Source organism: Octopus sinensis, linkage group LG17 (genome assembly GCF_006345805.1).
Source record: "Octopus sinensis linkage group LG17, ASM634580v1, whole genome shotgun sequence".
NCBI classification, from domain to species: Eukaryota; Metazoa; Mollusca; class Cephalopoda; order Octopoda; family Octopodidae; genus Octopus; species Octopus sinensis.
In genome coordinates, this window is record NC_043013.1 from 49458492 (window position 1) to 49475991 (window position 17500).

General features: G+C 35.1%; 1 protein-coding gene across 19 annotated transcripts in view; it reads right to left on the minus strand.

The window, feature by feature from the left end:
* Positions 1-17500, minus strand: part of LOC115220674 (poly(rC)-binding protein 3) — a 258024-nt gene that overhangs the window by 99497 nt on the left and 141027 nt on the right. For all 19 annotated transcript variants that reach the window (XM_036510560.1, XM_036510562.1, XM_036510566.1 and 16 more), the window contains 2 exons: positions 15391-15543; positions 11555-11578 (listed from right to left, as the gene is read on the minus strand). In XM_036510560.1, coding sequence (XP_036366453.1) covers positions 11555-11578; positions 15391-15489 — 123 coding nt within the window. In that variant the 5' untranslated portion in view covers positions 15490-15543. The remainder of the gene's footprint in view (positions 1-11554; positions 11579-15390; positions 15544-17500) is intronic.

Sequence of the window (17500 nt, forward strand, 5' to 3'; positions counted from 1 at the left end):
TTTTTTCCAGTTTCAGCTCTTGAGCTGTGGCCATGCTGGGGCACCGCCATTGTGGTGAAAGAGTACAGCAGGGATCACCACCCCCTGCCGGAGCTTCGTAGAGCTTTTTTAGGTGTTTTCGCTCAATAAACACACACAACGCCCGGTCTGAGAATCGAAACCGCGATCCTGCGACCGCGAGTCCGCTGCCCTAAGCACTGGGCCATTGCGCCTCTACTTGTTAGCTATGTGTAGTAAAATTGCTATGTGTAGTAAAATATGTTAGCTATGTGTAGTAAAATTGCTTCACATTTGTTCCCATTGAAACAATATAATATAATAAATTCAATAATTCTTAAGATGCCAATTTATATTTCACATGCTTCTCTGAATCACAAACCATTTGTTGATAAGCAGCAAAAGTTACTTTCATTCAATATACTACTTAACACTCTCATCTCTCCTCATCTACTTTATTCCAGTCTCCTGCTAACATCATCTTTATTCAGTCTTTTCTCTCCTCTTCAATCAGTTTACTGATAACAAAGTAAATAACTGGGACTTCTAGATGGATGCTCCATGAGAAAAACAGCCAACAAAAAGGGAACAAGATGAACTCAACATTGAAAAATAGCTACAATTATGAAGATAATAGGTTAAGCAACATTAAAACTACTTGTAAAGTTATTGTTCATTGGTACACACAACTAAAATAATAACATATTTAGACTGTTATATATAAAGTAGCTTTATTTCGGGGTAACATGAAACAATTTACAGAATGTATGCCCAAACTGACATTAATACTATCCCTTCTGTATAAAAAAAAAATAGCAGTCTTTGAGATAATTTCTGTTAGAAGACATATCAAATTGCAGCAATACCTCTATATTTGAAATGGCACTTGCAAGCAGCTGTGGGTAAGCAACATACTTCTCATATCAGCTCAACAGAAATTTATTGAGGCACTACATATAAAGTAGGATCTATGTAAGCTATATGAAGAGCACTGGTAGGTCTGTGTATAAAAAATCAAACAATTAGTCAGGGGGTATCCTGCCACTAAAATGCAGGAAAAATATTTAATTTTTAATTGGTTCAACGCTTAACCTGCAAGTAGCTACCTCATGTTTAAACCAACTTACCAATTTTACAGAGTTGTAGTTATTAGCAACTGTAGCAGAATGAATTGACAACTTTTCTTTTGTTTGTGGTGCCAAGTTCACCACCTCCAGCCTTTACAGCTTGGAGATAGAAGAGAAACAGGTAAGATGAATGACTCTTAATGTACTGTATGGGAATTCTTCAGTGGCACCCTAGAGATCCGATGGCATATTAAATTCAACATCCCCATACATGTGTACAGAGAGATATACATATTTCATGCCTGAACTCAAAGACGAGTTATTAACATATGAAACCCCCAAAAAATGCAAGATATTCTTGTTTCTAGAAATATATATTGTCCCTGACCAAATTTGAACTTTGAATGGAATTCATAACACTTATTTGTAAATAATTCTATAATATTCATATGTACAAACATACATATATGAATGCATACATCCCCCCCCACACACAACATACGTAATTTGATAGTTAAATAAGGAGAAATTGTTAACCAGACTAAGAAAATGGATACGAATGGCCTATCTGTCTCACGTATCATCAGTAATAAATGTCACAAATACCTCAGTATTGATGAAAAATATTGCATATGTTAGTAGTGTGAGTAAACCACACACACACACATACACACACGCACACATGCACACACACACACACACACACAACGTATACATGTATATATGCATATATCATCCAAGTTAGGTAACCACGAGCACAAAGAACTATCATGGCTTCAACAAAAGAGTCTTGCCACATTGTTAGTAACTGGCTTCAATTCTGCAAAGGGAAAACTTAAAATAAAAGTAATGGAACAAAAGAACAAACAAACATACATACATATTTACATACATACATACATACATACGTGCATACATAGATACATACATACATACATTACATGCATGCATACATACATACATACTTTTTTTTTATTATGGCTGCCCCCTCGTTATCGAGTATGGCCATTGCACGAAGCTTAACCGTTACTGGTGCTGTGATCGAATGTGACTTTTTAGCCCAGCTAAAGATCTACAATGTCTTGTACAGAATTTGGCAGCTAAAACCTTTACTGGTAATAGCCAGCTGTAGTTGTAACTGGGCTTCATGTACCTTTGCATGTCATTTAAGTCCTCCTGCCGAATTACACTCTCTTCCACATGCCTGACAGATATGATTAGTATGGTGTGTTACACCACCACCAGTGGCCAGGTTGTCACTCATCTGTCTCGCTTTATGACTACAAAAATGACTCTTGAGTCCAGCTTTACTGAGGCAGGGTTTTGCACAGACATTGCATGTCAGCATCAAAGGAAGACCCTTCCCATCTGGAAGTGTAACAGCGATGCCCTTCCTGACATCCCTCCTTACATTTGAGACATACATACTTACATACATACGTACATACATACATACGTATATACATACATACATGCATGCATACATACATACATGCATACATGCATGTTTCAATCAGTATTAACAGGCTTAGAGGGTACAAAACAAAGGAAAACAGTGGCTGCAAATATACTTATTTCTTTACTACCCACAAGGGGCTAAACACAGAGGGGACAAACAAGGACAGACAGACGGATTAAGTCGATTATACCGACCCCAGTGCGTAACTGGTACTTAATTTATCCTCATACTTGCGACAAATGTGGGCTGCTTTGCAAATTGTTAGTGGAACTCAAATGTCACATAAGCATTATGACTGAGAAACAAAGTGTAGGTTGTTGGATACTCATACATCAAAACCTACAGGACAGTCTCTCATATGCACACGTACATGCATATACATATATATATAAAGGGAGATTTTACAAAAAAACAAAAGATGAAGACAGGTGGTGTACAAAACAAACAGATGTATTAGTATAACGCTCAGGAATAGAAAAAGTCTTTTACATTTTGAGCCTATGCTCTTCTACAGAAAGGGACACAGAAAAAAATAAAGAGAGAAACTAGGAGAGAAAAAAAATGTGTGTAGTGGCTAATGATCAATCATGGCGATGGGTGCCAGACAGAAGGGTCACACAATGCAGACACAAATGAGAAAAGATTGCCCTCAAAACAAAAAATATGGAATATCAATGGCCTGTCTGTCTCCTTTATCACCAGTGATGACTGTAAAAAGTACCTTAGAACAGACGTGAATATTGCATACGTTGGTACAGTGAATAAAAGGAGTAGCAAAAGAACATTTCAGTACACTTTAAATGATTCGAACTGATCGCAATCAATGAAACTATACCCCACAATGTTTTTGCAGTGCCCATGGGGATACTAGACAAGACACTTGAAAAAAACTTGCAGCTTGGACATGAAAGCTAGAAGATACTAAAAATGAAATGTAACTCCTACATCAACACTGACACAGACGGGATCGGTGTTAAACAGTGGGATAAGATCAGTCACCACTGCCTTTCAGTATCGCATTCTGTCACGGAGACAACATTTACTATACAATGAAGAGAAAAATTAATGTATTTATGGGTGACTGAACTGACCTAATTAACCCATTAGCATTTAAACTGGCCATATCCGGCCAAAAGTATTCTGCCTGTTTTATGTTCAAACTGGCCAGATCTGGTCTCTCACACCAACCCTACAATATCATTTTAAAAATTAACAGCTATCTCATCAAATTCTCATAGTTACAAGATTAATGCCTGATTAGTTCAAAACAATGTAGATGAAGAAGCATTAATTTTGGTAGAATAATGCAAACACTAAAGGGAACAAAGATAGAAGCGATTCTGACATGTGTTATTCTATATATCGTTGATGGAGAGATGAGCTGCTGTTATTTCTAGCAGTCAAGCTTCCATCATTGACAAGACCAAGGAAGGTCAAAATCACGTGATCTGGAGGTATCAGAGATTTATTTCCCTACTAGTGACATAAACAAGAGTGCATTTTACACCAAAGGCCAGTGCGACAGTTTTCTTCATGACATCTGCTGCAGTATAGCTTGTTCTAACAGAACATCTATGTTTAAGTGGGAATAAATATTACCTCTCAGCAGAAAGTTATGCGTAGGCACATGGCACACAGGCTGAAGTATTCTAGAAACATTAACAAGAATAGTAGCCTCTCCTGGACATGTCTCATGTAAAACACATCTCATTTAAAAGGTTATGTTTTTTGGTATGCCTGAAGAGGAGATAGCTACTAAATACCTAATCAACAAAAGAGATGTGGATGCCTTTAAACATGCATGCTGTGACAGAAAGTGCCAATTATGCCAAACTAGTGTGGAAGATATCATTCATCACACCAGTAGAAGCCCAAAAATATCTACAACATACTACCTCCCTAAGCAACATGATATCATCAGCAATTTTAGTTTACAAATGCTATCCACAAGAAAGAATTGTTTTAATGGCCATACGAAAGGCACACTAGAATCAGAGAGTATCAACATCTTTAGAAATAAAGAATTCTATGGAGGATTCCAATAAAAGTAGCAATCTGGTGTAAGCACAATGGGCTAAATATGGTTGTAAGGGATAAGAAGTAAAAATCATGCATCGTTATAGAGATCAGCTGCCCAGTAGATGTGAATACTCTTGAAAAATTCAGGAAAAGTAGAACATCTAAGGAGAACTGATGAGAAGCCTACAGCTCTTAAATCTAGGACACAGAAAGAAATACTTGGGTTCTGCAAATTAGAACAGAGCAAACTGACTCATATTCTTCAGATACTATCTGATGTATCGCAGGTTCAAATGGTGTACCTTTACCGAACGACATTACTGGCTGTGTCCATCCACTATTTATTTGTAGTGGACCAGTCCACTACTCATCTGGGGGCATCAACCACAATGCTATCATCAGACAGAGGAACAGTAAGAAGCTGCAAATCATTTTGGGATTCTCTATTTGAGGTCTCAGGGGGGTACATATGCACACAAGCACGTATGCATATGGAACACATATACATGCACACATATAAATAGTAATGAAACAAACATGTGTTTTATTGCTACATGCATACTCACAAGTGCAAGTTTATCTACATGCACACACACACACACACATGTGCACAACATGCATACATATATGCATACATCAACCAGTTCGGGAAATCATAACCTTCCCCCCCACAAAAAAAAAACTGTCTTATCTAAAGTAAAAGAACCTTGTTATTTTGTCAGGGACTGGGCTTGAATTCTACAAAGCAAAACCTTAATAAATCCCAAATAAACATGTAAACATCTACACACACACACACACACACACACACACATATATATATATAGAGAGAGATATTACACACATACACACACACGATGTGTCTGCGACTCAATTTTGAGCAATGCCATGGTTTGACTGTTCTCATAAACCTGTGCACCAAGGATATAGCTATTCAGTCCTGCTAGAGACCGATACACTTTAATGTGGAAATGATGGGCACCTCTTACAGCAGATGTTCAGTGAGCTAAGCACCTATGCTGACACACACCTTTATTCCATCATGGAATTTTTCCTTGGGGGGTTTGCTTCCTCAGCTATGTCTAGTCATAGCATGCAACACTTAATAGAGATGTTCAGACATTCAAAATGCTGAGACATTTTTGAAGTGAGGAAAGGCCTTGCACAGGACCAATACAACTCTCTAAGCAATGTATTGCATTTGCCTAAAAAAGAAGAACTAGCGAACATCATTTGATGCAAATGAAATTACAGGTGTTACATCTGAGTTCTCCCTCTCACCTGTTGGACTGCAACTGACTCAACTGACTTCATCCACTCATTGGTAAATTGTATTGGGTTACGTGTTACCTGCAGTACTAAGGAGTGACCTGACATGCACACACACACACACCATATATGAATATATATACATACAAACATACATATATATATACATATATATACCGGAGTAAACACATAAATGTGAAACAAGGTGGAAAAAAGAGTACTCAAATACCAGTGGTAGAGTAATATGCTTTATTTAAAGCAGCAGAAAATTCAACAAAACCTGTTACTCTGAGTTTCACGTTCCAGTTCGTCGGACAGTTTTTGCTAGAATAGAACCGATTATCGGTTCTATTCTAACTTTAAATAAAGTATACATATATATATATATATATACTTCACGATGTGTTGCAGCTACTGTTTATAACTAGCTCTGAGATTTATTATTGCTTGTTTACACCTTTTTCAATATCAGTGTCTTTACGTCACTGAAAAAAGGATATATATTTGCAAAGGGAACCTACTTTTCATCGACAACTGTAACTGACACACGCTGATGACAGATCAATAACCAGAAACTTGAGTCCATGTGTATCATAGGTAGGTTAAAGACGGGAAGGATGGCTTCCCTTTGCAAATACTGATAGGGCACAGAAAGTGTGTCAATAGCCAGCTGGAGGCGTTGGCCTCCTGGGGCTACAAGCTACAGTAGCATCCACCTTAGGGGTTAGCCATATTTAAATGGTATTATACTTCACGATGTGTTGCAGCTACTGTTTATAACTCGCCCTGAGATTTATTATATATATATATATATATATATACACACATATACACACACATATATGTATACATATATACAGACACGTGCACACACATACACACACACATATATTGTATGATACAAATAAGAGTTTTCGTTATAACAGCAGAAATATTGGGTAAATTACCATTACAAGGTGGAAAAATTTGTCAACAACCAGCCATGGCACTCAAACCCATATCCCTCACAGGCTGCTGGCTGTTGACAAATTTTTCTGCCTTGTGACAGTAATTTACCCAATATTTCTGCTGTTCTAATGGCAACTCTGCATTCAAAAAAATATTATATTTGTATCATACAATATACATACATACTTATATATATATATTTATATATACCGGAGTAAACACATAAATGTGAAATAAGGTGGAAAAAAGAGTACTCAAATACCAGAGGTAGAGTAATATGCTTTATTTAAAAGCAACAGAAATTTAACAAAAGCTGTTACTCGGAGTTTTAATTCCCCGTTCGGCGAACAGTTTTGTTAACACGTTCCCATTCGTCGGATAGTTTTGTTATATTTCTGCTGCTTTTAATAAAGTATATATATATATATATATATATATATATATATATATATATATATATAGGTCATGAGAGGTAATGGTGTTAAGGAGACCCAAAGGTGTCAGGTAATGCTGAGTAAGTGCTATGGACAAACTATAGTTAAGCTCCAGGTTCGGTGATAATGCAAGTTCTAAAAACTTCGCAGCCTTGGTTTTTTTATCTCATTCTGAAAAAAAATTATATATATATAGGCGCAGGAGTGGCTGTGTGGTAAGTAGCTTGTTTACCAACCACATGGTTCCGGGTTCAGTCTCACTGTGTGGCACCTTGGGCAAGTGTCTTCTACTATGGCCTCGGGCCGACCAAAGCCTTGTGAGTGGATTTGGTAGACGGAAACTGAAAGAAGCCGTCGTATATATGTATATATATATATATGTGTGTGTGTTTGTGTGTCTGTGTTTGTCCCCCTAGCACTGCTTGACAACCGATGCTGGTGTGTTTATGTCCCCGTTACTTAGCGGTTTGGCAAAAGAGACCGATAGAATAAGTACTGGGCTTTCAAAAGAATAAGTCCCAGGGTCGAGTTGCTCGATTTAAGGTGGTGCTCCAGCATGGCCGCAGTCAAATGACTGAAACAAGTAAAAGAGTAAAGAGAAAAGAGTAAATATATATATAAATATATATAAATTATTTGCAAACAACTTGTTGATGCAAGTGCTACCAGTTGAAAGTTTTGAAAGTTCTGTATACCAGACATTAGCAGGCTTATAGTGTTATCAGGTCAGGAGAAAATGCACGCCATTTTGAGGCCTTCCTCTCAACAGCATTATTACGCATTGACTGCCCTCACTGAGAAGCCCCACTTTCTAGATCAACTCGTCAAAGACTTCATTCAATTTTCTTCTAGCTATTGTTCATCATCTCTTTTTGAGTAGATCCAGTAGCTTGTTTTCTCCAATATAGCCTGGGTATCACTGATAATGGTATTTGCATTATGATGAGATATATTTAGGTGCAGGCATGACTGTGTGGTATAAGAAGCTTGCTTCCCAACCACATGGTTCCGGAATCAGTCTCCTGTGTGGCATCTTGGACAACTGTCTTCTACTACAGCCTTAGGCCAACCAAAGCCTTGTGAGTGGGTTTGGTAGATGAAAACGGAAAGAAGTCTGCTGTATATATATACATATGCATACATATATATATATATATATATATATATATATATATATATATATATATATATATTCATATATTCATATATATCTTATAAATTCATTTAGGTAATGTTAGGGGTATGCAAAATAAAGCTCCTATTTCATTACGCCGGTTACCATTTAACGATTTTCAGGGTTACATCATAGTTATACCAATATACAAGTGGATGAGTCAACTGTTGTGGACAATCAATGCTTGATGATGGTATATGTTTGGTATTTCAGCAAAGACCTTCAACCTTGTGAGGAAATGCTGTTCACAGAGAAATTGCCGCTTGTTTCAAGAGGTGCAACTATTTTCCCTTTTGAACATAATATCCCAATCAGTAATATTCTTGCCTGTGCATCTGATGGAGCCACTTTGATGATAGGAAGATACAGAGGTTTTTCATCTCACCTAAAGCGTGAAATTTCCTGCCAGATACTAACTGTTCACTGCTTGGCACACCGGCAGCATTTAGTGGCAAAAAATATGAACAGTAGATTGAATGATGCTCTACTGTTAGTTATCAAGACTGTGAACAAACTGAAGACCAGTCCCTTGTCTGATTGAATTTTCCATCAACTCTCTCTGAGAAATATTGGGGACCATACTAAACTCTTATACCATACCGAAGTGCAGTGACTTTCAAAAGGATACTGTTTTATGCCTTGTTGAACTGTTTCATATCTTTCTTTGAAGATACTTTACTGTCCACTTCATTGATAGCTGCAAGGTGCGATATCTTTTTTCTTTGTGATATATTCACAAAATTAAATGATTTGAATAAGTTATTGCAAGGAAACAGAAAAACTCCCCTTGATTGTAAATTTTTTATCACTACCTTCATTTTGAAATTGGTGCTGTATAAGACTAACATTTCAAAACATCACTTCCATCAATTTCCATAACTTGATTCTTTGAAAGATGAATCGGTTGATGAGGATTTAACAACTTATCACAACTATTTACAATCATTGCATCAGTGTAAAAGAAAGTGCAAGTTTCCAGAAGTTAATCTGTCTGCATAATATAGAGTTAATGTTAGAATTTTATTTACACTAATGGCAAAACTAAACCCCAATTAAGGATTTGTAAACAACCACATATTTAGTCCTAATGGCAACAAGTCTACGATATAGTATATGTGTGAAATGATACAGGGAGGTCTTAGGGGATTTTGTGCTGGAGGGGTTGTGTCATGGCTTTTTTTACACAGGTGGGCAACGGAGCAGTTTTTGGCTGATAGGTGGGCGATATTGCAATTTGACGCAAAAAGTTTGGGAAACACTGCTCTAGGTATACATCCTTGTGTGTGTGTGTGTGTGTGTGTGAGAGAGAGAGAGAGAGAGAGAGCGAGAGAGAAAGACCATAGTCGATGTTCACTTTGCAGTTATTAGGTCCCAGGTTTAACTCCACCTCCACTGTTCAGCAAACCGGGCAAGTTATTTTCTACCATACCTTCTGTTCAAGCAAAACCTAATGAGTAAAATTAGGGTCAGTGGGAATTATGTAAGAAGCTCATCAGATGAACTATATATACACTTGAAAGGGCCAACCATGTCACGTACTTTGTCATACTGTTTCTTCATAAACATTACATTGAGCAGATTGCCTTTTTCATCAACTATACTTATTATTGAAACCAATTGAAGATCTATTTATATGGATATAAGCAGTTACTATTCTTCAGAAGGGACACAACAGCATATATTTAGACTCATGAAAAAAGCTTTCATTTCCACCCACAACATTTAAATCTTTAAGACAGAAACAATACAGGTTTAGTGTCAACATAAACATCAGGTCAGGATTTTGTTAGTATTTTAATATCAGACTAAAGAGTAGAGACTCTTACAGCAAGGGTTCTACAGTTGCTTTATCATTAGCGGTAAATCTATGTGAATTAGAAGACTTTTATATTTGCTCTTTGTTATCTGGTTGCTCAGTAATCATTCTATAGAAATTGCAATGAATTTGAAAAAACTTTTTATATCAGCTTTAATAAATTAATAATGCACTACATAGTAATTTTTGAATAATTTCTAATGTAATGTATGGTATATTTTTTTTGTTATATATATATATAAATTTTAGCTACACTAAGAAAACTAAACAAAGTGATTACACCACAAGTTATTATTTTACTGAGGGCATTAAAAGTAGGATCTATCTGACTAACGTTGTGGACCTAGATTTTATATGGATTCGATCAATGTTTGTGTAAACCAGTGGTTTCCAAACGGTTGTTCTGTGGCACACTGGAATGCAGTATAAAGTTATATTTAAAAGTAACAAACATATATAACTGAAATTCTAAAAATCAAGAAACTACATTCATATATTGAATAAAGAAGTAGGAACTTAAACATTTTTTGTAGTTCAAATTATTTATATTGTAGACTAAGATATATAAAGATCTGTTTTTACTAATTTTTCTTTTTTTTTTACTCAATGCAAAAGAGTGCCAAAATATTTTTCTTTGCTTTAAAATGCACTGCAAATTTTAAAATTTTGAGAACCAATAGACTAGACAAGCAGTTTTAGTTTATTCTTTAATTCTCTTATTAATAATTTAATTTTAAACTTTTTAATGTTGGTTTCTTATAGATTAAAAGAATTGAGTTTCTTTATTAAAGAAAATGTTGAGATTCATAACATTATCAATATAAATGTTGTCTAGAGTTGCAGCCCCAAAATTCTGTCTATTCAAATGCTATGTTACTCAAAAAAAAAAAAAATGATAAAAGAACGAGATTTTTTAAAACCATATTTCAACAATAAGCAATTTTAAATAACTAAGAAATGTGTTTCTAATTTTTGAAGAAACATTACTATAAAGTAAAAATAGATCTAATGTACATTTCAGTTTAAAAACTTCAACTGTTTTAGTTTTCCTTTTAGTTTATTTACATTTTTGAAATCTGTGCCTGATAAGAAATGACTATTCTCCAATAGAAATAATAGCTCTACTTTCAGATGTGTCTCTATGGGGATTAATTTGACTTTTACTAGGAAAAAAAATAACAAATATGTATCCTGCTTAAATGATATAAAGATGGAAAAATCAATGACGAATGCATAATATAGTATAAATAATGAAATAAAAGCAGGATTAAATCATCACACTTACACACAAAAAAAAAAAGTCTTAACTAGTTTGAGTTTAATTTTTCTTTAAAAGTAAGAAAGAAAAGAAAATATACAAAATATGCTTACCTTTCCAATTATACTTCCTACTTCCTGAAATAAAAAAAAAAAAATAAGTTGAAATTCAGATAAAATTTATATAACTTTTACAACTGAATTCATACAGTAGTATTTGTGATAAATATGCAGTTAAGTTCACATTCAGATAAATATCATCAATATTACAACCACCAGGCTAAAACTCATTTTCCCTTTCTGTCATAGACTGAAAAGTAGTTTACTATACCAAATTACCATTCTTCTGAATATTACATAAACTGCTTCCACATGAACTGTCTGAGAAAGCAGTTAAAAATCACCTGGCAAGACAAAGTCCTATACCTGGAGGTCCTTTTTCCAGCTGATCTGCCAAGCGTTTACACACTGCTGAGGTTCTCCACGGGTCAAGTGGGCAGGCCATCTCGTTCAAATACCTGACACACGACTACCCAAAAAAGTGTGAATTGGCAGAAGGCAAGTGCGCACAAGTCGAGCAGAAAAGGTTTCAGATACACACTCAAAGCCTCACTGAAGTGCTTTCAGATCGACCCCAACACCTGGTAAATGCAAGCACAGGACCACTCTGCGCTTCACATTGTTTTAGCCTTCAAATGACACCACCCCGCTGGCTAAGCGAGCAGGCCAACAGAAGAAAGAGTGAGAGAAAGTTGTGGCGAAAGAGTACAGCAGGGATCGCCACCACCCCCAGCCGGAGCATCGTGGAGCTTTAGGTGTTTTTGCTCAATAAACACTCACAATGCCTGGTCTAGGAATCAAAACCGCGATCCTACGACTGCAAGTCCGCTGCCCTAACCACTGGGCCATTGTGCCTCCACAATAATCATATATACATACATATATATATATATATTATATATATATATAATATATATATATATATATATATATATATATATATATATATATATATATATATATACACATATATATATATATAATATATATATATACACATATACATATATACGACAGGCTTCTTTCAGTTTCTGTCTACCAAATCTACTCACAAATCTTTGGTCGGTCCAAGGCTATAAGAAAAAGCACTTGCCAAGATTCCACACAGTGGAACTGAACCCAAAACCATGTGGTTGGGAAGCAAGTTTCTTATTACACAGCCACACCTGTGCCCCACATAGCTATGCCTGTATGTTTGTATAATTTAGACAAAAATGAACAAAGAGAAATAACTCTGAGTGGTCAGTGGTATGTATATGAACAACATAAACAAACACAGGTATATCAAATACTATACAATATAAATTTTAGATTTACTAAAATTATCTCCATCTCTGGAAGATGTGTCACAAATATCAATTAGGTGTGTGTATGTAAGTGTGTGTAAGTGTGTGTGTGTGTGTGTGTGTTTGTGTGTGTTTGTGTGTGTTCACATGCACGTGTGTGTGTGTACACATGCATGTGTGTGTGTGTGTACACATGCACGTGTGTGTGTACACATGCACGTGTGTGTGTACGCATTCAGTTGAGGTTATTAGCAAAAAGAAAAGTACTCAACTATACAAAATATTAATGAGGGTATACAACATAGTTTAACGAGGATCATACTAACAAATGACTTTCGTATAGAATAGATTGTCCTACATTTGTCTGACATGCATATTATAGATTTAAGTCGAACATTGCCAAAGATGGCTGTTGCAAAATAGGAAATTAAATGAAATTATATTTTTAATAAAGAAAAATGTGCCACAACTAAAAGTTAATAGTATAGGGGCAGTAATTCATGGTCAAGAATTAAAGAGTTATTTCTCATGCCATGGGAAGTTCTTGGTTTGGAAATCTAGTCCAAACAGAAAAAGTAGATAGTGGCAGAAAATTACAAATGCAGGAAGAGAAAGAATGAGAGAGGGAGAGAAAGAGACAGATAGAGATGGAATATAAGAAGAAAGGAATAAAAGAATGGAGGAGTGAAATATTTAATGGACGAATATCAAAAACTGTAAAAGTGTTGTGAAGACAGCTGCATTGGTACTGACTTTCTTACGGTGGATTGAACCAGTATATAAGAATGTATTTTCACTCATAAAGATAAGGTGTAAGCACCCGCAGTTTGGCATGTGATACATTCTAAATGCAATTCTATATCACTGTTACAATTGATGTAACACTCAGATTTCTCTAACAATCTCCATTTGATGTCATCGTCTTCAGGCTTCTCTTTCAACCACAATATGTGCTTGGCCAAAATGCTGATGATCTACAGAGTTACCCGCTTGTGATCTTCAATAATGATAAATGACAACTTCACATCAAATGATCAATGTAGGCTGATAAACCTTGCTGATAAAACTCAGAAATTATACATCTTAACTCATTCATTTTAATGGAGTGCAATTTATGAAAGGTTTTAACTATAATTTACAAAGAATAAAAAATATTTCAGAACTCCAACACAGGAAAAACATAGGAAGAAAATCTAACGTACCATACAGAATAAACTATGAGAATCCATCCATACACACTACATACATACACACATACATACATACAGACATACATACATACAGACATACATACATACATACATACATACATGTATACATATTATTTATTTAAAGGCACAATACATGTATTTAAGCACTAAAGAATCCTTAATAATAACACAACTGATTAGAAGATCTATTCTGGATTATGTGAAGGTGAATTTAAAAATCACTATGCCAACCACATGGCCTCCTTCTGACATAGGGACAAAAGTGAAGCTACTAAGTTGGCTAGCTACTTATGGATTTTGAAAAATAACAAAATACTGCATGTGACTGAGAAATCCATACCTTATGTGAATGGATCAAATAAATGTAGACTTTGTTTGGCTGAAAGAACGCAGATCCTATTCAGATCTATGATCCCCAACTCTCTATTGAATTCCAGGTCTGAAATTTTCAGTAGTTGCAGGCATATGTATAAATATATTTTGAAGAATTGGAAAATTCTACCTATTCCTAACTAACTTGATATCTTTGCAACCTTGTCATTTAAGGTCTAAGGGAAAGAGGTTTTTTTTTTACTTTTTTACTTATGATTTTTTTACATTTTAGATTTTGAGTTTTCGTTTTCCATTGTTCGTTTTCTGTTGTTTATTTTCAGCATTTTCTATATGCTACCTTCTCAGTTTTTTCCCCGTTTCTTCTCTTATTCAATTTTTTTAGTTCATTGTGATTTGTGATTTGCACCTGAAGAATATGTTTGAGTATTTCTCAACATATGAAACTATTACTAGTGCTTAAATATATGTATTGTGGCCTTTAAATAATTAATATTTGTCTCTCACGAGATGGAGTACATTTTTGTTGAATTTTTTTATCACAGAACAGTACATTATATATATATATATATATGTATATATTTTTTTATCGTTAATTAAAATCTTAGGGTAGCAAGAATATTCATCGAAAAATTCTTAGTTACCAGTGGTCTAGCGAGAAAGAAAAAATTAGTCAATAGACTATATATTATTCAGAGAAGAATACAGTGTACGTTCAAACACAAAAGAGATACCCGAGATATCCTATTCTTCGGGTATCTCTTTTGTGTATATATAAGATTAATCAGCCAAAATTGTGAGGATGACCCGGTTCTTGACTGAAGATTGAAGGCTTCGAATGTCCCGTCAGTGTTTTTTGTATCGTCTTCTAAATGTTTTGCGTTCTTGACCCAGTTTGTATTATTTTACATATATATATATATTATATATATATATATATATACACATCCATACATACATACATGCATACATACACATATATATATATATATACTCACACACATGCACATACACATACGCACACACACTCAAGATACAATTGAATGCAAACAGTAGAACTTACTTTTCCTTGCATCACCATTCTCACAGTAAGTATTGCAGCTGTCTGGATTGGACATGGACTGTTATCGTTTTGTTGCACCATCTTTCTCTCTGTTGCCATGACAATTAAGCACTATCCAGTTGTTTTTTGGCACTGTGGCTTCAGCTTTTTAAACTGTAAAAATATAGAAATAAATAAATAAATAAATAAATAAATAAAATGATTCAATAACTTTATTCAATACGTCTTCATTCCATTATATACATTTATATATTCATATATATATATATATATATATATATGAAAAAACAAGTCAGGATAGAAAATGCAAAATAATTTTATAAAAAACATTTCAGTACCGGTTTCAGTCATAGAAAAATTAAAAGAAAAGTTTTTTTAAAAGAATATTTGTATAGTAGTCACATAGAAGGGGCATTTTCCTTGTTTCTGCCTGTCTCTGTCTCTCTTGTTTACTCTTGTGGGTTCCATAATATATATATATATCATCATCATCATTTAATGTCTGCCTTCCATGCTGGCATGGGTAGGGGATATATATATTCTTATATTCTTTATTCTTTTGCATGTTTCAGTCATTTGACTGCAGCCATTAGGAAGGGCATTCAGCTGTAAAAACCATGCCAGAACCAACAACGGAGTCTGGTGCAACCCCTGGCCTTAACATCTCTGGTCAAATTGTGCAACCCATACCAGTATGGAATTTGGACGTTAAATGATGATGACGATGATGATGCAGTTTAAAAGTTAATAAAACTACATATTGACAATTTAGTTAATTTATATATGTGTGTGTGTATGCTTGTGCATTTGTGTGTGTGTGCATGTGTGCACATGCGTGCATGTGTGTGTTTATATATACATATGTGTGAGAACATATATCACTGTATCGCTGTATCTTGATATCAACCAGTCTACTGGATGTTGCTCACGCTAAGAGTTGCCGAAGCATGGAACAAACTGCCGGCATCAGTTGTTAGTTGTCGGAGCAGTGCATCCTTCAAAACTTCCATGCTTCCTGAGAGATTCACCACCACTACACCTGATTTTCTCCCCTCCATACACACACGCAAGCATGTATCTGACTCATACACTGTTCGCTCTCCAGACATTTGTACATTACTGCATATGCTTTATACGCACTTTTTGACAAGTTGTGGTGCACCTGAGCACTATATACAATAATTTCATTGATTGATTGATTGATTCTAGTTTCAGCTCACGAGCTGTGGCCATGCTGGGGCACCGCCATTTGATTATTATTTTTTTTTTATCACTGGTCCCAATGGGCTTCTATGCATTGTTGTAGCCTTTGAATGGTGCCACCCACTGGCTAGGTGGACAAGCCAACATTTCTTTTGAACAGAATACCAATCCAGGGTAATGCATTTACAGCTGAGTGGACTGGTGTAATGTGAAATGAAGAACATAATGCACTGTTCGGTTTGGAAATTGAACTCATGAACTTGCATTTATGAGCACGACACCATAACCACGAGTCCACATGCTTTCATGTGGACATTTATATGCATACATGTATACATGTCACATGCATAATAAGCATATAAATGATGACATAGATCTAAGGGATCAAATTTCAAATTAAGTCAATATGGTCTCCACAATTTCTCCTGACAAAGTGTATACAAATCTAATTTGCAAGGCAATAACATATCCCATCCTGAAGATGGTATTGGGAAAGTCTAGAAAAATTTAAGGGAGTATTTATTAATTTTGTTGTTTGAAATGAGAAAGGAACTTGTATAAAAATATGAAAAGTACTTTAACAAAAACAAGATACAACTAGAACATTGTTCTGTTATCAGTTTTCCATCATATAAGAATATATGTATGTATATATATATGTCATTATTCAGTTTTATTTCAAGATTTCTTGCCAATAGAGAAAGAGCCAGTTTCTAACCTAGCATGCATATACAGCTGCGTGCATGCACACATACACGCGAGAACTGTCCAAATCTCCGACCAATCACATACAGCTAGCTGGCATTCAATTGGCGTATTAAGTTTCGGGCATTTTGGTTGGGTTTTGGATAGAAAATTCACAAAAAAGTCACTTCTATTGATTTTTTAATGGCTTTACAGGGTGACT